The 24463-nt window shown below is 34.2% G+C and overlaps 1 protein-coding gene across 2 annotated transcripts in view; it reads left to right on the top strand.

The window, feature by feature from the left end:
- LOC145680795 (uncharacterized) overlaps positions 1 to 24463 on the top strand; it is an 82525-nt gene that overhangs the window by 42640 nt on the left and 15422 nt on the right. For both annotated transcript variants that reach the window (XM_081751834.1, XM_081751835.1), the window contains exons 6-10: positions 1355 to 1477; positions 5652 to 5768; positions 16130 to 16240; positions 19451 to 19696; positions 22234 to 22401. In XM_081751834.1, the coding sequence (XP_081607960.1) occupies positions 1355 to 1477; positions 5652 to 5768; positions 16130 to 16240; positions 19451 to 19696; positions 22234 to 22401 (765 nt within the window). The remainder of the gene's footprint in view (positions 1 to 1354; positions 1478 to 5651; positions 5769 to 16129; positions 16241 to 19450; positions 19697 to 22233; positions 22402 to 24463) is intronic.

The raw sequence follows: 24463 nt of genomic DNA, 5'->3' as shown, positions 1-24463 counted from the left end.
TACCGTTAAATCAATGATGTTAGACGTCGTAGATAATGAAATTGGAAAATTATGTATCATTTTCTGCTAGATTTTTACATAGAATCTCCTTGTTGTCAAAGGCTCAACTCGCCAAATGTTCTTGTTTTCAATTTCAATCTGTTAGAAAAAAGAAAAACATTATTTAAAGTCTAGGTATTGCTTTTGACACTCACTTAAGTTCTTTTTACCACATAAAATCTGTTGCATATGGTGCCACAAGAATAGTACTTTATTCTTAAACAATAAACTGTATTTCAAAGGGACAAAATGTATGTATATTTACATAAATTACTTGTAAGACCAAACTAGAGTTTAGATCCATATATATGGAACAGTTCTTAAAACTCTGACAAACAAAATAGAATCTGAGCAAAATTATTTTATTCGTCTGCTATGTTTTGAAATGAAAATGTGCTACTATTCACATTGTTCTGAATATTCGGATTGGAAGAGTTTTACGAATAGAAGGAAAGATTTTGACAAAGAATGGATGCAAAAGATATCAGATAATGTTTATATTAGTGAATACTGCTTACGAAACATAGCTTTTAAACTACCAAATCATAGCATAAGGAAATAAGGAATAGCACGATTTTAGTGCTTCTGTATTGGGAATGTTAAATTTTGAAAAGTTTGACAGATGCTTTAAGCATATAAATCTGAACTTACTGTATTGAGCAAGCGAAAAGTTTATGAAATCTTACTGATGATTTTAAGCAATAACTTTAGCAATATTAAGCTAAAATGTAATTTTAGGATTGGCGTTCTTAGCTTTTCTTTGTTTTGGATAGACAGAGACTTTGATGACAATTTTTACACCGTTGAGAAGGAATTATTTCTGTTTAATTGACTTTTATCTACTTTATGTTTCATATTGGTTTTCCTATTTTTACCATTTTCTTATTTATTATTAATACTGATATTCTAATCACTGTATATCCCACAATGTTCTGTATTCTTGCTTACAAGCTGTTTACGGCACTGAAATAAGGATTATTATTATATTTACAACTTCTATATTGTCAAGATCATAAATAACATTTTTGGCTAACTGGGCCATTAGAAAATGCCATCATCTCAATATCAACGTTTGCCTCTAAATTTCTGTAACTTCCACACCTCAAGTGTGAAAAAAAAAAACTGGTACGAAGACATTTGCCATTTCCCAAATATTGCCGTCCCGGACCATACCGTACTGGCCTATGTGTAAATACGGATCGAATTTTTATTATTAGTACTAGTTGTTGTAGTAGTAGTGGTAGAAATATGATACTTCAATTAACATTATAGGCTATTTAACTTTTTATTTTACTCTTTTTTATGTAAAAATAAGAGAGGCATGTCTGTGTACCCCACGAGTTTCAATGTACTTCTGGACAATGTATTGATGCCACTCTTCGTTGTGATGGATTCAAAAACTGCAGGGATGGCAGTGATGAGAATCCGCGTGTTTGTGGTAAGCCTCTATACTCAATTGTTTATTCTTTATCTTCAACGCTTATGTCTAAGTTTATTTTGGTTTGTCATAACATTTTGGGACAACAAACAACAAATCTATGGTCTTTCTACTATATGAAAGGCTCTATGAACCAAGAAGGAAATTTACCACTGCATACGGTAACCGTTACATTCCAGTGTTTTGGTTATTTATTTTGTTTTCCTTTAAAATAAATTTGGTAGTACAACATGCAGGGACACTCTAAATTATTTATCCGATGCAATGTTGCCAACTACGCATTAGAAATATATTTTTTCTTATTACTTCCTTGACACCTAAATATTTTATTTTCTATTAGTTTATTCCTTCTTTGAAATCTGTTAGCCCCTAAATATGTCAATTATAATTACACACACACACACACACACACACACATATATATATATATATATATATATATATATATATATATATATATATATAGATATAGATATATAGATATATAGATATATATATTCTATGACTGTATGTTGGAGTCTGCAGCAGCATTGGAACAATGGCAAATCGTGCTCTTCGCCGAAGTTGAATTGAGAAAGAACTTAAAGAATTTTTAAATGAATCTGGCATAGAGGATAGTGAGCTCGAATATAGCAAGGTGGAAACAATCCTGTCAGATTTTGATGCAGAAGAAAGTGATTTGAACATTTTATTTTATAGTGCAAATATAATAAATGGAAGTAGTGATACGTTTGTTGCAGTGAATATCTTGTAATATTCATGAAGCTGTAGTGGTGTTAGTTTTCAAAACTGACAGACAAGTAGTAGCTTGTTTGCTTACGTTTTACATGTGCATTCTACAAGTGCAAAAACCTGACATTGTGCTAATAAAAAAAAAAATGCAACTTTATATTGGCAACACTACTTCTCTGGTGACATCCCCTATAGTACCCAGTAAAGGTACATCACACTGTCTATCTTTTCACGGGATCAAAATTTAAAAAGAATTTCACCATTCCAAGGATAACCAGGATGGAAAGTAGAAAAGGTTAACCCTGAATTCATTGGAATACTGAAGTATACCCCACTTTTCCGCATTCCATCCCACCAATCGTTCTTTCAGAGAAAACGTTTTGGGGAGCACACTTATTATTCCGGGAGGGCACTGCTGGTAATATTCTATTTATTATTATGTTAAAGACTTATTATTTTGGCCTCCTCCGGGGGGGGGCACTCTCAGAGCTCCGGAGAGGGGCAGTGGCCTCCAAAAACAGGTCTGGAAGAAACACTGCATCCCACTCTACCGCACCACCACCGAAATGCGATTGAAAGTCGCCTTTGCACACACACTACACTGTACTAAGTTGCAATTGAACTGTGATAGTTTTTTTTCTATAAAAACAAACAAAATAATTAGGTTATAATTACTGACATAAATAAAAATGGTAACTTAAACAACTACACTCATATAGTTGGCAACATTGTAATTAGAAACCTAGTAATAAATAATAAAAATGTATTATATCTTAGACATCCCAAATTCATACCGGACAAAATAAATGATTTTCCTTGAGAAATATTGACCTCTAAGTTGTGTGCCTCAGAGGTCCCCTCGTTTGCGTTTCATGTAATCCAAAATACCTTGGTATTCCTAGGTTTAACTAATAAATTAGATTTTCTTCGTTATATTCTATAGAAAAAAGTTTGAGCATTCTAGATTAAGAAGAAAATAGCAAGGTAGCAATATTTCTTCAATCAAGTGTAGATCAAACCATTCTACTTGATTATACTTTGCAAATATACTACCTATAAGAGGTTATATTACATTGATGCCATTTGGATGTCAAGTGGTCCACATAATAACGTCATTATTTATTTTTAGTATATTCCATGCGGTTGAAATATTGACTGATAGCTTTCTCGTATTACAAAAGTATACAAATAAATAAATAAATAAAAGAAAGAAACAACAAACAATATAATTATCTATCATTTCTTGCTTAAGTTACACATTCCTCACTTGATAAATTCATAGTTTATCATAGATTTATTTTAAAAACAGTTTATTCTTTTCTTTTTATAAAAAATGGAAAAATATTTTGTAAAATGTATATATATATATATATATATATATATATATATATATATATATATATATATTCAAAAAAAAGAAAAAGAAATAATAAATCTAAAAAAAAAGATAATGACATAAAAATGTAACAACTTTATAGCTAATTTTCAGTGACAAGCTAGGCTTAAGAGTTTAAATAATTACATACCTAAAATAGTTTTTAAATTTGCTAAAAAGAATGCAAAAATGTTGATTTATCTTAACGTACTGAAGATGTGAGTTCCAAACTTAAGAGAAATGGGAAGGAGGCATGTACATTTTATGGCATCAATTAGATAAAAGAGATGGATGTTTCACAGTTAGAAAAAAAATCTAATGCAGTCAAGGAAAAACTAATCTTTTGGTAAACTAAGTCTTTTGTTTTCACATTTTCTCCTATTGATTTATTTAACACCATTTTTTTTTTTTTTTTTTTTTACATTCTCTCCAAGAAACGGAAACAAGAAGAGCATCAAATAATATTTCTCATATTTAGCACGTAAAACTTACCATTTCGTTCTTGGTGCAGAGAATTATTGATCTCACCTAGATCACTATATGAAGACAATTTATCCCTTTCGAGCAAAACACCAAAAAAGACATAAATAATAAATTATCTACATATATAGTGGTCTCAACAGACAAACATACATTGGTACTTACAAGTAAACCTTACGTTTTGGTGAATCGAGTTGCTGACTGAGACACATATGAGAAAGTAGTACTAAATGTGGTCAGTATTTCAGTGAAGTTATAGGTGCGAAGCTCCAGGGGTTTAGGAGATACAGCTACCAGAACATCACATGGAAGTACAGAATAGTCTTCATACAGTTGGAGGTAAAAGCCCTTTAAGACCTCTTGTAACGACAAAAGGTGAATAACAAATATATGGGTACATATTAGGACTAGGGGGAAGTCATATAGTAAGGGTATACCTGACGGCGGCCATCTTGAAATCCGCCATTTTGAATTAAGGTTAAGTTTTTAAAATAGGAATAGGGTCATGTGATACATGATTTAAGGCGCAAATTTACTCAGAAGAACAACAGTGACGTTAATTTTGATTTACGCGCAATTGGTAAAACGTTACAAGGAAATTAAATATTGTTGCAGCATATGTATTAGTCCTTTACCCAACCTTGTAAATTTTGTGTTATTGATAATTATTAAATAAAAAGCAGGTGACACCTTATTAATAGCAAATTTTACCATAAATCCAAGGGTATAACCATTTTTGCTTTATCATTAACGAGCACAAAGGTAAATGGGAATAGAGTAATGCAGGATAGATGACTTCTGGCTAGAAGTTAATCAGAAATACAATGGTGGCGTTACAATGTTAGTTGTTTGATGCTATACTTGCACGCCATTTCGTTGTTTTTTCTTGTATGCTGTTCACATCTATTTCTCGCTCGCTCTTGTCCTCACTGTACTATTGCTCACCTTGTCTGTGCCACGCACACACGACAACATCAATATTAATCCACCTGCTTTTTATTTAATAATTATCAATAACACAAAATTTACAAGGTTGTGTAAAGGACTAATACATATGCTGCAACAATATTTAATTTCCCTGTAACGTTTTACCAATTGCGCGTAAATCAAAATTAACGTCACCATTGTTCTTCTGAGTAAATTTGCGCCTTAAATCATGTATCACATGACCCTATTCCTATTTTAAAAACTTAACCTTAATTCAAAATGGCGGATTTCAAGATGGCCGCCGTCAGGTATACCCTTACTATATGACTTCCCCCTAGTCCTAATATGTACCCATATATTTGTTATTCATCTTTTGTCGTTACAAGAGGTCTTAAAGGGCTTTTACCTCCAACTGTATGAAGACTATTCTGTACTTCCATGTGATGTTCTGGTAGCTGTATCTCCTAAACCCCTGGAGCTTCGCACCTATAACTTCACTGAAATACTGACCATATTTAGTACTACTTTCTCATATGTGTCTCAGTCAGCAACTCGATTCACCCAAACGTAAGGTTTACTTGTTAGTGAAAACAACATAAAAATAATAATATTATCAAATCCTAACTAGTGGAAATATTTATTATTTTTTATTGTACACAGAGCCTAAGGTATGCTTGGAAACCCAGTTTTCATGCGCATCTGGACAATGTATTCCACGGCAGCTCGTCTGTAATAGCCAAAGGGACTGCGCTGATGGGTCAGATGAATTTCAATGTGGTATGTATTTATAAATTTACTTCATACATTTATTTATAATCTCTATACATAAAAATGACAGTGACTATGTTTGTAATTTAATGACTCTTGAACCACCTTACCGATCTCGATCAAATTTTCAATATAGATATGGTTTCGAACTGGAATGGCTTTTATTATTTCACTTTGAAGGTGCAACTTGGGGAAGGGCAGGAGGGAAATACATAAAAATGATCGAAAATGACCGACATTAGTGTCGAATCCATACTTTTCGGGGTCCTGAGACGAACAATGACACTTCGGATGCCGTTTAAATCCAAATTCAGCCTCCATTAGTACTCCTAAAGGGAGATAGTGACATGTAAAAATAATTGAAAATGACAGATATTGGTACCGAATTTACAACTTCTAGATCAGGTGATTGGTGACAGTGTTGGGGCCCATTATGTTCAAAATTAAACGTTTTCTCGCCTTGTGAAAAACGGACATTCTTGTAGTATAGAGCTATTATTAAAACCATATACACAGTGATAATAGAAATAATTAATGCTCAACGCTCTGGTCACACTAGAATACCACTTCTTGTGAGATCAGCAAGGTCAAACAATGTTGAGTCTGTTCAGAGAAAGGATTTGTGACCGATCGTACTAAGTAGACGGTGTTGGCATTGCGGCGGTTACCCAACATCCTGAAGACAATTAGAGTTATTAAAAAAAAAAAAAGAAAAGAAAGAAAGAAAGGAGTGCTGAACTTCCGAACTAAAAGAAGAACATTATTTACTAGGGAAGCAGTTGTACTTACTACACATCATTCAAAAGACATGAGTTATACAAACCAGCTGGTAGGCCCTGGTTTTCTAAGGACTATTATGCAAGTAATTATTTGGCAATAGGTTTGGGCGGAAAGTGCTTGCTAATATGCGAATGGCCGGTACGTCGTTAAGGAAGCACGATATGTAAATAGTGTAGTTTATAATATCGGATGTTTCAAGTGAGTTTTCAATGTGTATAATAAGGAAGATTTAGAGCATAAAAATTTGCTCTAGATGTGGAACTATAAACATGATTTGTGTTAAGCAGAGAGTGCATAATACACAGATTTAGAATAAAAATTCATACGAAGAACTTTAGTATTTGTAAGATAACTGAATAAATAAGGCAAATTGCTTTACATTAATTGGCGCAGTCGGTGGGATTAAAACAAAACTAACTAGAAAATTATAAAGCATAATTAACAATGACTTCCATTAAAACTGGTAATGAAGTTTCCATATACGTTAAGAAATGCAGATACCTCCTCCATTACCACTATGGGTTATATTGATACCATAGTTACCTTTCAGAATAAAAAACTTCAAATTGTCGTCAATAATTCTTCAACAGGATATGGCAATATCTATAGTGGGCCGCGATTGGTTAGAAGTTTTAACGCTGATGTGGAAACAGCAAAGTATTGTAATTTTTTTGATCCAGACTATATAAGCAAACGTCTTCGAAACAAGAAATGAGACAGAATATCTTCAGCAGAAGATTTTACAAGATTCTAAGTTAGTGTTTTCTGAATGTATTGATAACCTAGTGCAAGGTTATAAAGTTACGACAGGTTATAAGGTAAAACATCTGCTTCCTCTTTAATCCAATGCCCTGAATATACAAGGTTCTGATTCTGTTACAGTCAGAAGGCTTCATGCTATTTGTAAAGGTTAGAGGTCTTGTAGAGTTTTGAAATTGTAATTGTTTGGGTATAGTCATATATCAAATCTTCGGTATCAATTTAGTTTACTCATACGTATCTTTCTCCGTCTTGTAATTTTCAAAAACAGCAGTTATTTCCATATTATGATGCTTTTATATTTTATTATTTCGTATAACTCTTGTTCAAGCCTTCTCAAAGACTTTATCACCAACCACAAAAGGTGTTATAATCTCAACCTACTACATATTCATTTACTATTTTGTACTAACAACATCTGCTTATTTTGACAACTAGAGTATTAACTACAGACATCTTCATTCCAATCAGCTATTTGCTATCATATCATTATAATTTCAATTACATGTAGTACAAAGAAGAAATATTTTCTGGGACATTGATGCAGATTTGCAAAAACAGCTCAGCAAATGTTTCATTGTAAATATTATAAGATTCCGAAACTGAGATATTATAGTGAAAGCTACAATTCTTTTAAATAGGCGTTTCAAAAATAATGAAAAATACCTAGATCAAAACAGATATCAGTGCAGAAGTGAAATGAATAGTAGGAAACGATAACTTATTATAATCGTTGGAGAAGAAGCTGTACTCTAACAAGTAAGGATAGTACTGAAGAAGAAATAAATTATGAAAAAAAAAACAATATAATTCGTATCCAGTGTTAAAGTGCTAAGTCCTACGTGAAGGTGAAATAAGTAAGTAAGAACCTTAGGCACGGAAGCTTTTATTTTCTTTCTGCCTGTGATGGCCAAACGGCAAATTGCGGTATAAAACTCCTGATGCCAACTAACAACAATTTCTGAGTGACAAAATATTTTGGAAATATATATACAGTATGTTCAGAAAGTTACTCGACCTAGTGAAAAATCTTATGAATTGTGTTTGTTTCATTATAAGTGCTGAGTAACTAAGAAGATTTGAGCTATACATTGGAACAGCACCTTTCACCACAAACAAGGAATAAAATGTCAAGCAAGTCTGAAGCCTAAACGTAATCTCGGCTAGATCAGAAGAAACTTCTTGGGAGCTATAAAGCTTCAAAACTCCTAGGAGGATGACGTTGATAGCCATTTCTATGATATACATACACAATCATATTGGTATACGTAGGTGAGAAAAATTAATGAACGATGATTGCACACAATCAGATGTTAAACAGTGTCATGGACTTGTTCTTGCAAACGGGTATTCCGAATAGCATAGCTACAATTGGTGCCAAAATATATTTTGTATGCATTTAAGAAACATAATCCACTGGCTAAATACGTCCAGTGGCTTCAGAAGGAGTGAATTGCATTGCTATATACTCTCCAGGAAGGATCATAATATGATTTTTATACGTAGACCAGGAGTCCAGTGTAAAAGCAAGTTATTTTCACCAGCTGTGGGCCGAAAGCAGTGTTCATACCAAAGCCATGGTTTCTCTCATCATATTTCAAGCACTCTTTCTAGCTGTTACGTACACAATCACTAATTCAAGTGTGAGTGCATCGTAACAGAGCCAATGGTAGACGATGGAGAAACCCCAACTTCATGCAGAGTAATAAATAATTTACCTGCTAATGTCCCATCTAAACTAGCAATCGATATTATGGTGTAGCAATGGGTGTCAATAACCTGTGCGCTAGTAGTTTTGTACTCCATTCAGTATTTAACAAACATCTAAGATACTATTTAAACCCATACTCATATAAGGTGTTTGTTTCGCATTAATATATATACAGGATGTTTCCAAAAAGCCCTACTAAACTCATGAATTCTGAACTTACTGCGTTATTGCCTCGTAAGGTAGTTTCCTTCAGTTTTCACACATTCTAGTTTCGCTCTTGTTACTATTCGTAACAATACTAAAAGCAATGATGTTTTGAGTTTATTTAGAGGGTCTGTCGTTTATAACTTAACTTCCTCATTTGAGGGAAAATTGATTGCCTTGAGATCAAATAATTTAGTCTCGGGTTAAGAAACTGACACATTGTACCACATCTAGCGAGTAACAAGATGTTCTATGACAGTATTGTTTATATTCGTCAAAATGTTCCTGACTTGCAAATCCCTACAGACTTGTGTAATATACTTGTCAAGACTTATAATATCCTACACATTTCTTTAACAGTTAAGCCATCTTTCCTCATACGTTTCTTTCTTTTTTTTCTTTCTTTCTTTTTTTCTTTTTTTTTTTTTTTGCGATATCAGGTTGAAACCTCACTGTACTTATGTAAAATTATTTGCATAAGAATACTTAAATGGATTTTAATCTGCATATCAAATTGTAAATATAGAAAGATTTCCCTATCAATGTTTGAATTTTTAGCTTATAATTTATAAAATATTTACGTAGTATAAAAACCTAGCAGCTGATGATTGTACTTATCTAGTATTTAAATTTCAACTTGTTATTACTTGTGTTATTAACTTACTTAAAGAGTAAGTTGAATCCTGTGAAACCGTATAAAATATTTATAACTGAGACAGCAAAATGTTCGGAGCAAGACCCTTACATATATATAATTCATTATTATTACAATACCTCTACAGTTGCAGAAATTTCAATTACTTTACGTGTGCGCATATATGAAAATGAGAGACAAAACACTTTTTTTTTTCCCTGGAGATTTAAGAAATGCACATGTGTGGACAATTGGTTGTCAACTCATAAATTCAATGTTCCTTAAGAGAGATGGAAAGGAGTGACTAGATTACCCAATAAGTTAATACGAAGTATACATGTATAGTGTGAGTGTCAATAAGTTGGTAGACTGTTTGCTTGTTTCCAGAGTGACGAATGCATCATATATTGTTACTTCATATATGTTCTTGTTAATGATTTAAAAAAAAATGTTTACGCAAAGCTACTTTGTCGAACATTTCAAAAGAACATCTCACTTTCACCAGCGGCAGTGCCATACCAAATGACAATTTACAACGAGCCTATTTATTTTATATCAGCAAACTTCACTGTGGCCAAATTTGTTGCTTTGTTGCTGTTACTTGTATGTAACGCAATATAAATACAGACTTTTGAAGTATTAATTCTTGAAGGAAAGCTATCGAATTGCTTTAAAATTTGTTTTAATCGTATTTATCTCCGTATATTCATTTCTAAAAGCCTTTATGTTAATTGCCAAATAAAGAAAATTGGTTGTCTCTAATGAAAGAGGGGTATATTCGATCCGTGGAACAGCCCTATATTTTCGGCTACTTCGACATTCATACTTCTAGACAACTGGATGTTGTTTATTCATTGTTTTAATGTATATTTTGTTCAAGTAGTAATGTAACGTTTTATCTATGCTAACTTGCGGTTCTTATCGTAATTACAGCAATTTCTGTCAGTTTTGAAAATGTTTCTATCTCTGTGTGTGTGTGTGCCTTCGGCATTCAACTTTGTCCAGCAACAGTACTGTGCATCATCGTTTCTTTCAGAAAAAATGTTCCAGGGGGCACAATTAGTATTCGGAGGGGCACATATTATTTTCACATGGTACTATTCTGTTTATTATTATATTATAGACATATTATTTTGGTCTCCTCCCGCGAGCACTCTCAGAGCTCCCAAAAAACATGTCTGCAAGAAACACTGCTTTGCATAATTTCAGATGTCGCAACCGTGCACAGATAAGAAAGCGCAATAGATGGCGTGTTGTTTTTAAAAAAATAGTAACCAAGGTTGGAAAAACATTTTTAAAAAGATTAAAACACGTGTCTAAAACATAAAAAGGTATTGAAAGTATTTTAAACATGTTTTAAAACACACACTGAAAAAGCACGTTTTAAGCATTTTGAACAGTTTAAAACATGATTTTAAACATATTTCAAAATCGTGTAATAAATTATTTGTTCAGACGTTTTGCTCTTTACTTGCAACTGTCATTTTTCATTTATTTTATCCTAGTTAAGACTATACTGTGCTGGGTACAGAATATTTCCATATACATTAGTAATTCTCAACTTATTTCATATTACGACCCCCCTTTTATTACACACTCTTACCAGTGACTCTCATAAGTACTTTCTTGGTTGTAATAAACTCTTTAGGTAGATTTTAAAATATACCTACTATGATCAATCTATCAATATATAAATATTATTATATTATAGACATATTATTTTGGTCTCCTCCCGCGAGCACTCTCAGAGCTCCCAAAAAACATGTCTGCAAGAAACACTGCTTTGCATAATTTCAGATGTCGCAACCGTGCACAGATGAGAAAGCGCAATAGATGGCGTGTTGTTTTAAAAAAAATAGTAACCAAGGTTGGAAAAACATTTTTAAAAAGATTAAAACACGTGTCTAAAACATAAAAAGGTATTGAAAGTGTTTTAAACATGTTTTAAAACACACACTAAGAAAGCACGTTTTAAGCATTTTGAACAGTTTAAAACACCACTCTTGTGTGTTGAGAACGGGTTGAAGGAGAATATAAAACTTAGAAGTGGATTGACACATCCGATGGTGACATCAAGCATCATGGTGGCCATCATTGATTAGTATTCGAAATTTCAAATGCAAAGGAAGTCATGTTACATGTTTTAAGGCTAGAATTTTACCAGAAATATGCTTGTGCAGTTATTTTAGCCATAAAACAATTCATTCCGGAGATACTGCTTCTGAAAGTTTCCTAATTATGCCCTTAGGGGGCTAATGTCGCATTTCTTGGAAGCGGGTAAGATTTTATTTGCAAATTTGATTACTATTTCAGAACACTGATGTTAATAAATTATGTTAATAAATTTTCGGAAAGTAATGTCTGAAGCACACTTCATGTTGTGCTAACTTTAGAATATTTTCTGCAAAGCTATGTAATTGGTCGTGTTTTAAATCACTAAATTATTGAAGGAAAGTAATATTGGGGGTGTTCAGGGCACATTGGATCCACGTCCAATTTGAATCAGGTTCAGTTTTGCTCAGTAAATTAATTCTATTTCAAAACGTAATATCTTTGCAGTCAAGAGTACGAAATAAATGTAATTAAAACCACGTGAAAGGGCGTGGATAGTTTCATATGACAGCCACTTGGGGTCAGTGTTGCAGGAGGGTAGGAGCCACACTAACTTAATGTTTAAATTCTAGTGGCTTTCTGTGGTATAATGTCACACGTTTTATTAATGTCGATGATCGATATCAATAATTTATAAACGGTAAATCAATATTTATGGGTAAAACAATCACTTTCACATTTATAAGTAAAAGTAATAATACTATAATAACACAATTACATAACCCAGGGCAACTACACAACAGGTAAAGAAGCAGAAACCATGCTGCATGCTTAGAACGTGGATTGCCTTATTGAGCGCGGACCTCACTGAAAGCAAGATCGAGTCACCAATTAAATGAACATTTAGCATGACGTACTTGTGTTTCTTTTCCCACACATTTTGTTGAATATCATTAACTGTTGTAAAGATACGTAACTTCTGTGAGTAGATTTGAATTCTACATAAAGCTTCCTTTAATTTGATGTTTATGTCATTGTATGTGTGTGCATATTTAGGTAGAAACGAACTTCTTTGAAATCCTTATAAATGCGTAAAATTCCAAAGAGTTGCGATTAATTTTTCCACGACTATATATATATATATATATATATATATATATATATAGGGTAGTTTGAAGAACATTTTCTTTTTTAGGAAATGCTATAGTGCAAAAAAGTTACCTATTGTAATAAGAAAATCCACATAAAGAAATTTAAAATCGGTTAACACGTTCCGTTCGCAAACCGCACATATTCCTTTTTGTAAATTTTTAGTTACTTCATACCTTTAACATAAAAACGCTCTACTCTTCTTAAATTTTAAGGTTTAAAGAACCTTAATAAGTTAAATTCTGATCAATAATGTTACATTTTCTGTTCGCGCAAGGTCTGAGAAGAAACAGAAATGCATCAATATTTCTCAATTTTCGTTGTGAAACTCTTCGTTCGTTTTGCTAGGAAGGAAAGATGCAGAACTCACCTGACATTGATTAAACTGATTTGAATTGGATTGAATTTATTGACAAAACAGTTACAAAGAAGATCAATTTGAAGACCCAGCGGAAACCTCGCAATCTTCAGCGAGCACTGAGTGGAGAAGAGGTTCCTAAATTGAAGAGGGTCCTCAGAAATTGATGAATACAGACATAGTTCGAGCCCTGAGGTCTCGGAGTGTGTGGAAGGTGAACACAAACCAAGGATATTGACTGGAAAGCCCTAATGGCAGAAGAGAATTCAAGTTAGATCAACAGTGCTAAACAGTTATCGGTTCGGAGTCTCTTATCACGCAACAGCTGTCATTGCGTCAATTGTTCTACAAGATGATGGTATGATAGCTGATACAGATTCTTCCTATGTAGTTGATAAGTGAAAAGTAAGAAGAGAACAAAGTCGTGTTAGAACTAATTTGGAAAATGAATTCAGACCTCCCAAGGAAAGTTGGGAGTCTCTTCTTTGATGAACGAAAAGATGATACTTTGATCATAGATAAATTAAATGCCACTTAATTTCATAAGATTGTGCAAGAAGAATACTATTCTCTTATCCAGAAATCTGGATAAATTTATATTGGACATGTATTTCCTTTCTCGGGTTCGTCAAATCACATAACTCAAAGCATAATTTCTTGCTTGTCTGAACTAACAATTGAAAAATTAGAAGTAGTAGAGTGCGATGGCACTGTAACTAACACTGGATGGAAGAACAGTGTCATCCACTGACTAGAAAATCATGTAGGACGCCCGCTACAATGGAACATATGCTTCCTGCATGTTATTGAGCTTCCTTTTCGCCACATTTTTCTACATATTGAAGGTCATACCACAGGACCTAAATCTTTTACAGGTCCAATAGGGCAGCAGCTCTCTTGCTGTGACAATCTCCCTGTGGTTGATTATGAACCCATAGGGATTATGATATAGACAGGAATTTGTTGAGCAAAGATCAACAATATCTGTTGGTAATTTCAAAAGCAATTACTTCGGGATATTGTCCAGAAGAATTGACAAACGGCATCCTGGTCCTTTGTCCCATTCCAGTTGGGTAACAGAAGCAAACCGAGTCCTTAGATTGTATGTAAGAACGTCAGATCTATCTGAAAACTAGTTAGATTCATTTTGAAATCATACACGCCTGTCTGGTTTGTCAAAAAAGGAATCTATACCTTACTGATGGACCAAAACATGTCTTTGAAGTAATCTAGAAAACACGATATTTATCTGACGAATTATTTCAAGTTATCGACACAGTAATAGAACGAAATGCCTTCTTTGCACATCAGAGAATCTTCTGTTGGCAGTGCTAGATGATGATATAGAACATATTCGGAAGCTTGGTTATAGAAAGATCTTAAAAGCAAAACAATCTGCCCTCCAAAAGAAAACTGTTCGAATTTTTTTACCACCAAAGATAAACTTTCATGTTTTCGATTGCTTTGAAATTATTAATGTGAATTCTTGTGTGTTGTATCCTCCTCCAAGTCTGCGCAACGGACGTGAAGATGATTAAAAACCATTCATCAAGTCTGACGCTACATTCATCAGAGAAATACAAAAGTTTCCCTGTCGCATTCAGGCTGTGGAGAAGTGTGTCAAACATGTGGCAGAGGCTTCGAATAAGGTATGTAGACAGAAAGCTAGAGATGGGTATATCCTAGCAACACTGAAGTCCAGATCACTCATAGCTCATTTCTCCACAAAAAAATAAGACTTTAAATGTATGTAAATATAAAAAAAGAAAGAGTAAATATACAGTGTCAAAAATTCTACTGTATGAAAAATATTTTTACGTACTGTATTGTAAAATGGAAATAGCTGTAAATACAATGTAAACAGCACATCCAAAAATTGGGTGGTTGGTTGGGTAGGGTGTGAGTGGAACTCGACTTGCATCCACCTTCACATGGTAAGTTCTCGGTCGTTTTGTTTTAGAAAAACGGCAGAAGAGTTACACAGTGAAAATTCTCGAAAGTTTTAACATTTCAGCTTTTTCTCAGTCCTTGCGCGAACGGAAAATGTAACATTATTGATCAGAATTTAGCTTATTTAGGTTCTTAAAAGGTTAGAAAAGGTTAAAAACATACAGCGTCTTTATGCTAAAAGTTCAAAGTAATTTCAAAAATTTACAAGTAAAGCATAATTTTTGAAATTTTTAAAAACTTTAAGTGCCATGTGCAGAAGAAAGATGTTAACAGATTCTAATTTTCTTTATGTTGATTTTATTCTTATTACAATTAGGCAACTTTTCTGCCCTAGAGCATTTCGAAGAAAAGAAAATGATTCCTGAAAATGAAGAAGAAGAAAAAGAAAATGATTCCTGACACCAAAATAAGACAAAAATTTAAACTAACCTGCGAGCTCAAATTCTTCCTTTCGGAGTTATAGGTTGCGGAAAGCATAAAAAATGAAATTTAAAAGTTCATAGCCCTAATAGTAGGGGATCTACCGTACCCGGGTAAAGAATTCATTTAGGAACTAGTATGTGTGCTATCCAAAAATACATCTTTCAGAATCCTGAGGCACTCACGCAAAAACTTTTATAGAGGGAGTTTGGCTAGGAGCATATAATTTGAAGTACTCACCAACTACCTCTATAAAAATTCTTGAGGATTGTCTTATACTGTATACTGCATTGTCTTAGTGTCATAAAAGTACTCCTGTCAATTTGTAATTAAATGAATTTTTGTATATTCAGATACCTGTCAGAATGACCAATTTCGATGCCTATCTGGAGAATGTATTGCCCAACATTCCGTTTGTAACAATATCAGAGATTGTAAGGATGGTACAGATGAAGTAAGCTGCCGTAAGTATAACAAGAAATTTCATTCCTGTAAAGTAAGAAATGCTTAGTCGAAAGAAAGAAAGAAAAATTCTATTTTGTCGTCAAGTGACTTTGTTCAGACACGAAAAGGTGGTCCAAGTTGAATTACTAGTTAATAAATGCAGTGTTTGAAGTTCAGATTAAGAAGATATCTATGGTCGTTCATGTCAAAAAGATTAATTTGTGAACAAGAAAAGTTCGAGTGGTAATGTGTTAAAAAATGTGGTAAGAATATGATTGAGAATTTGAATTTGAAATAGATATTTTACAAAAATAGTTTGACTTATAATTTATGTATATTGTAAGATTCTGTTGTTGGTAGAGACAATAATGGTACACGTGTTTAGATTTTCTTGCACACATTTCATTACAGAACTTCACTATGTTACTGTATGAACCAAAGAGGGTTCCTTAATTAGGTCGTTGATGATTAGGGATATACCAGGGCCCAGACGTACCCAAGGACAAGATTCGTGAAAACTTCAGAACTTACTCGCAACCAATAGGCGACATATGGGCGCAGCGGATTTTATAGAAGGAGCTTCGGTATAGATTCCGCTCTTCTACCCCTCTCTCTCTCTCTAAAATCAGGTGCGCCGGTTCAACCCAACTCTGAAACATAGTTATTTAGATAGAGAATGTACTAGTTCCTCTAATATTTCTTTAACCGCATTTGATATCTCTCATAGTTTTCTGGCTAGCAGCCTCAAAGTTACAATTTTCTCGATTTCGACATCTCGTAACTTTGAAACAGGGCGTTTTTCGTCTCATGTTCATATATATATACTGAGCACTCACTGAATTGCGATGACCACTCCACACACGAAAATGTATCCACCAGCCGCCTGATTACATGACCACACCGGCTGGTAGTATTGCAGAGAAAGAACACACTCGAGGCAGACCGCACACTGTTATAGTTGGCGGTGGACAGGCTTTATTTGCATTCAAATAGGGCATGATTGTGGGTACCCGAGCAATAGGTGTGCCAATAATCCAGAGAGCGATACTTGTCGCATGCACCCATTCCTGTGTAGTGAATATGTTCAAGGAGAGGAAAGAAAATTGAGTAACGTAATGAACTCCAAGAAACAGAACTGCAGAGATGTACGGAAGCTCAAAATCTGGGGCTAGCGTGGTGTCCAACAGCTCGTGAAAGCCAAACGAACCATTACTGTCCGGGAATTACGTGACCAATACAATGGTGGATGCACAAAACCCATATCGCACGCAACTATATGGCACACTGACGTGCATGAACTACCACAGCAGACGACCTGGTCGTCATCCACTCATTATGACTCTTCACAGCCACTTCATCGCACTTGGGCACAGGAACATTCTAATTGGACAGTGGATGATTGAAAAAGGTTGTGTTGGTACGAAAAATCATTGTTTATGCTACACCTCTCTGATAGGAGTGTGTGTGTGTGTGTAGCGCTATTAGCACGAAGTTATGGACTCCTCGTGGATGGTGCATACTGTACAGGCTGGTTGGGGCGGCTGTATGGTTTGAGAGTGCTTCTATTGGCATGGACTGAGACCGTTGGTGTGCATGGACCACAATGAGATATCCATTATGTACCTGTAGGTGTTACAGGATCGCGTACACCCTGCAATGTACACCCTCAGAAGGACGACATTTTCCAGGATAACAATGCACGGTGCCACCAAGCTATGATTATACTTGCTTGAATTAGGAGACATTCCACGGAGTTGCAGCATATGAATTGGCCCCCTAACTCACCGGATGTTAATCCTATCACACAATAACTCTTACACCGACATCTGTGAGCTCATTGTGGGATACCATTAGAAATGTCTGGTGTCAGATCCCCGTAGAAACATATCTGCAACTACAAGAATACATGCCACTTCGTGCCCAAGCCAAGCCATCCTCTGAGCAAAAGTATATATATAAATATATAGTGGCGGATCCAGGAATTGATCAAGGGAGGGGCTAAACCATAGTTTGCCGCTTTATCCAGTATAAAACAGGATTGAAGTCCATTTTATCCAGAGTATACCTGAAGGTTAAGGGTGGCTATGTGTGTGTGTGTGTGTGTGTGTGTGTACCATTGAAGACAAAATTGGAGATCTCTTGCCCCATTTTCCCCCACACAAACCTCGGCTGATCACAGGTAGCCGCTGTCATTCTCTTCAATGTTGCCATACTTTCGTAACACTTGTATAAACCCTATCAAAGGAAACAAAATTCAGCATTTATAAAAAAATCAATGAATGAAAGATAAAAGAAAGGGACAACAGAGAGATGTGGCAACGTTGATTTTAGGTAACAGGAGTCATAAATCTATATATATAAAAGAGAACGCACAAAATCCTTTGTCCGCTCATCACGCTAATACGGCTGAACCGATTTCTTTCATTTTTGGGGGGTTGTTAAGATTTGGACCCTAGATGGTTTTTATCATATCACTTTATTTTTCAATTACCAGTGTCTTGAGATAATTGACCAATCAGGTGTCAATACGTACAAAAAATCCTTTGTCCGCTCATCACGCTAATACGGCTGAACCGATTTCTTTCATTTTTGGGGGGTTGTTAGGATGTGGACCCTAGATGGTTTTTATCATATCACTTTAATTTTCAATTACCAGTGTCTTGAGATAATTGACCATTCAGGTGTCCATACGTACAAATCCTTTGTTATTAGTTCATCATAGGTATAAAAATAAACGTATTTATATGCAACCCGCATGACCCTGTGACTCGGCGGGTTAACATAACTGACAGGCGCTATAAATCACTTGAAAGCGAAAAAGTAAAAATTATCTAAGTAACAAAGTTTATTGCGTTCCGGGATGACCGCAGCGAAGCGGGGCGGGTTGGGGTGACCGCAGCGAAGCGGGGCGGGTTAACATAAATGACAGGCGATATAATGTTAACATTAGTGCAATCTTCTATGGTTTTTATCATATCACTTGAAAGCGAAAAAGTAAAAATTATCTAAGTAACAAAGTTTATTGCGTTCCGGGGTGACCGCAGCGAAGCGGGGTGAACGCTGCTAGTCTCTCATATATATCAAAGTGATTACCAACTTAAAAATCACATTTACAAATAAAACATAAATGGTAATTCTGGCTTTGTATATGTAATTTTACAACAATCAAAATGTTATGTAATACTTAAAAATAATTCAATTATTTACAATGTTTCATATTAATTTTCTAGATCCGAATGCACCACCCCCAGGGTATCAATGTCTGAGAGGTATAGGATTTTTCAAGGCACATGTTGAGAGAAGATGGAGAATGGCAGCAGAATCAATATGCGCAAAAGAAGGTGCTCATTTGGCAGTAATAAACTCCGACCAAGAAGCTAATTTTCTTCTCAGTCTCGCTCAACAAATACCCAACTTTGATTTTGCACATGTTGGTTTGCAGACTGATTCTAATGGAAATTTTGTTTCCATTTCTGGTAAGATTTTTGTAGCATAATGACATTGAGTACTAAACGTAAATTACTGTTAGTCTAATAGACCATAATAAAATTCTTTTCATGTGAAAAGTGAAGAATACAGGTCATCACGCTAATTAGCAATCATTACTAATATGGAGAAAAATTTACTGCTAGAAAGTAATTAACGGTATCCCGCTAGTTGTAGAAGTATATAAGTAGTTTATTAACGCCAAATGCCTTATTAATAGAGCTAGGAATTTTATGTGGTTCACCCTTTTCTTTTCTTTTAATCTAACACGCGACTTTCACGCCAAAGACTGGTACACAAATTATGTAGCTCCGAGCCTTACATAGTAACCAGAGATGCAACCTCACTGAATAAAGAAATGAAATGTTAAATTTTATTTGTTTTAACAGGTTTTTTTGTACTTATGAATTTAATAACATTGTGTCATTAAACTTATTTTAAGCAGATTATTAATATATTAGTGAATTTTGAATCCTTATAATTAATTTTGGTACTGTATGTTATTGTACGAATATTTACATTTGGAGGTTTAACTTATTTTTCAAAATCTTGCTACTATTTAATAAAACAATTTGGGCGTAAAATTCCGAGTCCAATTTATTAACTTTAGTGATCTATCGTCTTTGTTACTAAAGAACCACTACGTTTATACTGGAAATTCTCCAAACATATGTGTCGTGCAGCGCTATGTGATTTCTTGTGAGACTTTTGAGATTAAAGGTAAATTTTACCCATAAAAGACAACTATAAATCTATACTGTATCCTGCATGTTCTATACTTTATGCTACTAGAAAACACTATAAGTTAATTAATCATATATATATACTGTGTGTCTGCAATGCACCGAGTTCCTCCGGCGGTGGGCACACGCGAGCTCTTTCAAGTTCAGAAACTTAAATTACTCTATTATTCATATTGAAAGGTTCGTGCGTTAAAAAAAAAAAAAAAAAAAAAAAAGATATGAAATTTCAGACCAGTAGGAGAGGGCCAATAATTTCTACATGAAAAGATCCCGAGGAAATTAGCCCTCGTAGAACCCAGTGGAGAATCATTTATAGGCTATATAAACAAATTTACTGGAACCCGTTGGTTTGGTTACTGGTATGAAGATCAAGCTTGAACTGTTTAGCTTCAAAAGAACTGACTTATGAGGAACCCCAAATGCAGTTTTGCACCTAATTCAACTTCCTGATTGTTGGCCTCTAAATAACTTCCTCCGAAGATACCCCTAATATATTTGTTATGGCATTCATATTAATTACTGATCTAATCTCAGTATTTCACAATGTACTGGGTGTCAGTGTGTTGAAGAATGGGTTTACTAAATAGTTTAAAGTTAGCAACATACTTTATACTTGAGCTCACTCGTGGCTAAATGGTTAGATGGAGGAGAGCAGAAATCGATTTATGCTGTAGTAAACACTGCATTTGGTAAACAGTTTAAGAAGTAAGTTCACATGTTATGAAGCCTCAATGCTGAAAATAGACGCTAAACTCAATGCATACCAACCCAGCAGTTAACATTTTCTTCCATCATCCTTTTAGCTACTAGAGATCTTGTTCTACTAGAGATATTTTATGTTAAGATTTTAAAACCACGCCCAATTAATGATATATGAATTGCTAATGTAAATATTGAATACACGTTAAATATTAAACTCTTAGGTTTCTGTTCGCCAAATGTTCATACTTCTTTCAATGCAACTAATGAAGGCAACATTAAAAAGACTCCTAGTATAAACCAAAGCTTCCAGAAATCCTACTAACATGAGGAAAGCAAATGGGAATATGTAAAATAGAGAATAGTTTGTATCTTTTATGTCCTTTTTTTCTGTTGGAAAGTAAATTTGAGATTAATTTTGACCAAGTATGAAGAAATCGCAGATCAAGTATTTGAACTAGTAAAGTGATACACACAAGATGAAACTTAAGGCTCCATCGCCTTGTCGCGTCTCGAATTTGCTTGTTTAAACAATACAAAATAGTATAAAGTAAAACGTGTGATAGACAAATTTAAAGTGAGAGAATTTGCAACATTATGAGGAACAAGAAGTAAACTTTACGAATTATGACAGAAGCAACTAATAGTGATTCAAAGTAAGAATAATAAACGGACAGTTGATGAAATCGTATTGTTCTGCTTTCTAGGACTGTCCAATTTTGAGGTCAACAAGTAGTAAATGCCTTATGAAATGTTGATGATGGATATTCTATAGCCACAATTAAAATATATACATACCTGGCACGGGCCACTATAAAATCAAAATTTATTTTATTTTTATTTATTTATTTATTTTGGTATAGGTAGCATCTAGCTTCAATGCCTCAACTTTCTTCCTGCACATCTAAATTTTAAGTATCCAGCTGATAATAGTGCAGCCTATTTGCATAGTACGCCGGAGAACTCCGTTTGCAACCGGTTAATGTATTGTCTCAATCGAAAGTGAAGCTTCCATTGCTTTGAAAGACCAATTATGTTGTATATATTAGTTCTGTCTTTTAAGTTACGTTACTTTCCATTTGCAGGAGACCCATTGCATACTATTGGATATAACAAATGGGCTGTTGGCTCCCCTGATAACGTTGGATCGAAGAATTGTGGAGGTATGAACCAAGATGGGCTATTAGTGAATGAGTACTGTGATGGAGCAGATCGACCATTCTTCTGTGAATATAACTATCCAGCTGATAACGGTACATAATTTACTTTTATTATTCAGTTTCTCGCACTATTACACATTCTTTTCGGTAATGGTTCTTGTTAAATATTTTGTAGTTTTTTCTACATTTTAGTTAGTCTGTGATTTTTATATAACAAGAATCATTGCTAGCATCATAAAATTCACAATTGGCATAAACAAATAATTATATAGTATTAAATATAATATCATATTTAATGTTTATAGATATAATTAAAAAAGGTTGTTTTATTTAATTTTACATTCCCTGTTTATGCCATGTTGTCTAAAAGAAATGGATGAATAATGAAACTAAATCATTGTGAAGCAATCAGTGAATTGAGAATTCGTGAGGAGACAGCGCAATCCCAGGAAAAGGTATAGATATAGTGTTGACCGCTACAAACGCACACGACTTCAGATCGAACTTAGGACAGCTCCTCCTAGGGATGATCATCAGAAATGCCGTAGCGTGGATCAAACAATTGTCGATTGAACCAGGGATCAACCGCAGTGCCCCTCCCATCAGAAGTTATAGAGCATTCTAACTAGGTATAACATTTTCAAATCTTATTTAACTATTTTTGACACTGTTGAATTTCTGCCGAACAGAGGTACAAGTACAAAAACATTGAGAACAGTTAGAAACATACATGCTCTTTGAATGACTCAAACCCCTATAGGTTTTGCCTAACAATTGTCAAACTAAAGCCTCAGACCACTGGACTACATAATATCAGTTACCAGTGAGAACTACTACGTGTATAATAACTTGATATATGCTGTGGATCTACGTGATGGGTGAATGAGGTGATTCCAATGTTACTTAAGTTGAATAACTCTTATGCATGTGATTATTCTAATATATTTTATTGGTTTTCATTTTGTGTCTAAAGGTTGTCTGAGCGGAACGCACTATTACCTCTACAATCTTCAAACACACTCTGAATAGTTAGTCAGATTTCTGGTTCAGCGAGTCACTATCGCCTTCAGATCTCTCCTCAACTGGTGGCATAACCGAATGAGCTTTCTCTTTTTCTTCGTAAAAGATAGTATGAACCTGAATGACATAAATAAGACTAACTTGAAAATTAGCTATAAGTAGTAACTATAAATCACGAAGCTATTGTAAAGACGCAATAAAACCCTCCAAAGCATTATCGCATGAAGTGTTTTACTCATCCGGAGACCTGATAATTGAAATAAATAAACCTCGATGAACAAATAAATGCAAATAAAAATAAATAAATAGATAAATAACGGAGTTCAGTATAGAGGCTCGGTTCAAATAGCTGCATAATTACATTTCAATTCTGAGTTTAACACAGATTAGTCCATCAAGTGCAGATAATCAACCATTGGTCTTGAATTGAATTGAATTGATTTTTAGTTTAGCGTCCCTTACAGCAGCTAGGCTATATGAGACATGACCTACTGATTAACGTGGAATCCGAACCAGATGAGCTCCCGCTGGGTATCAACCATTGGTCTGTATGCACTTTTTCACAAGTTATAAAGTAGAGTACAGCATTTGAAAATTCCACGAAATTGAACGTCTATATTATTTGGTTAGATATTGAGTTTATGCCATCAATCCACCTTTATTCAAACCTAACCTTTTGCTTTTGATTACTAAGATTCATACCGTAGAACCAATCTTCCACTCTTATAGTTAATATTTAATAGACAGAAGTTTTTATCATTTTATGCTATGAGTGTTAAACATATAATAATTGAAGTTTAACACGATTGTCAGCTTATAGACTCTACATGAAGAGTATCGGAACGAAAAACGATTAAAAGATGAAATGTAATGCTTGGAGCAGTACAATGCAGACTACTCCTAATATCATATGCCTGCTTTACTTGGAGAATTTAAAATTTCTGTCGATCGTGATTTATCTTTAATCCTAGTTTCTGTACATGTTTACTTCATACACCAGACGAACTCCGAAGTAATAAGTTAACAGTAACTGTAACTTGCAAATTATTTCTTTAGTCTGTTTATAGTTCTGTTTATAGTTAAGCAAGAACTTACTTAACTTATTTTCATTTCATGATAAAGTAATATCCTATTA

Source organism: Thermobia domestica, chromosome 3, assembly GCF_964235325.1.
Source record: "Thermobia domestica chromosome 3, izTheDome1.hap1.1, whole genome shotgun sequence".
NCBI classification, from domain to species: domain Eukaryota; kingdom Metazoa; phylum Arthropoda; class Insecta; order Zygentoma; family Lepismatidae; genus Thermobia; species Thermobia domestica.
This window is presented reverse-complemented; position numbering and strand designations above follow the sequence as displayed.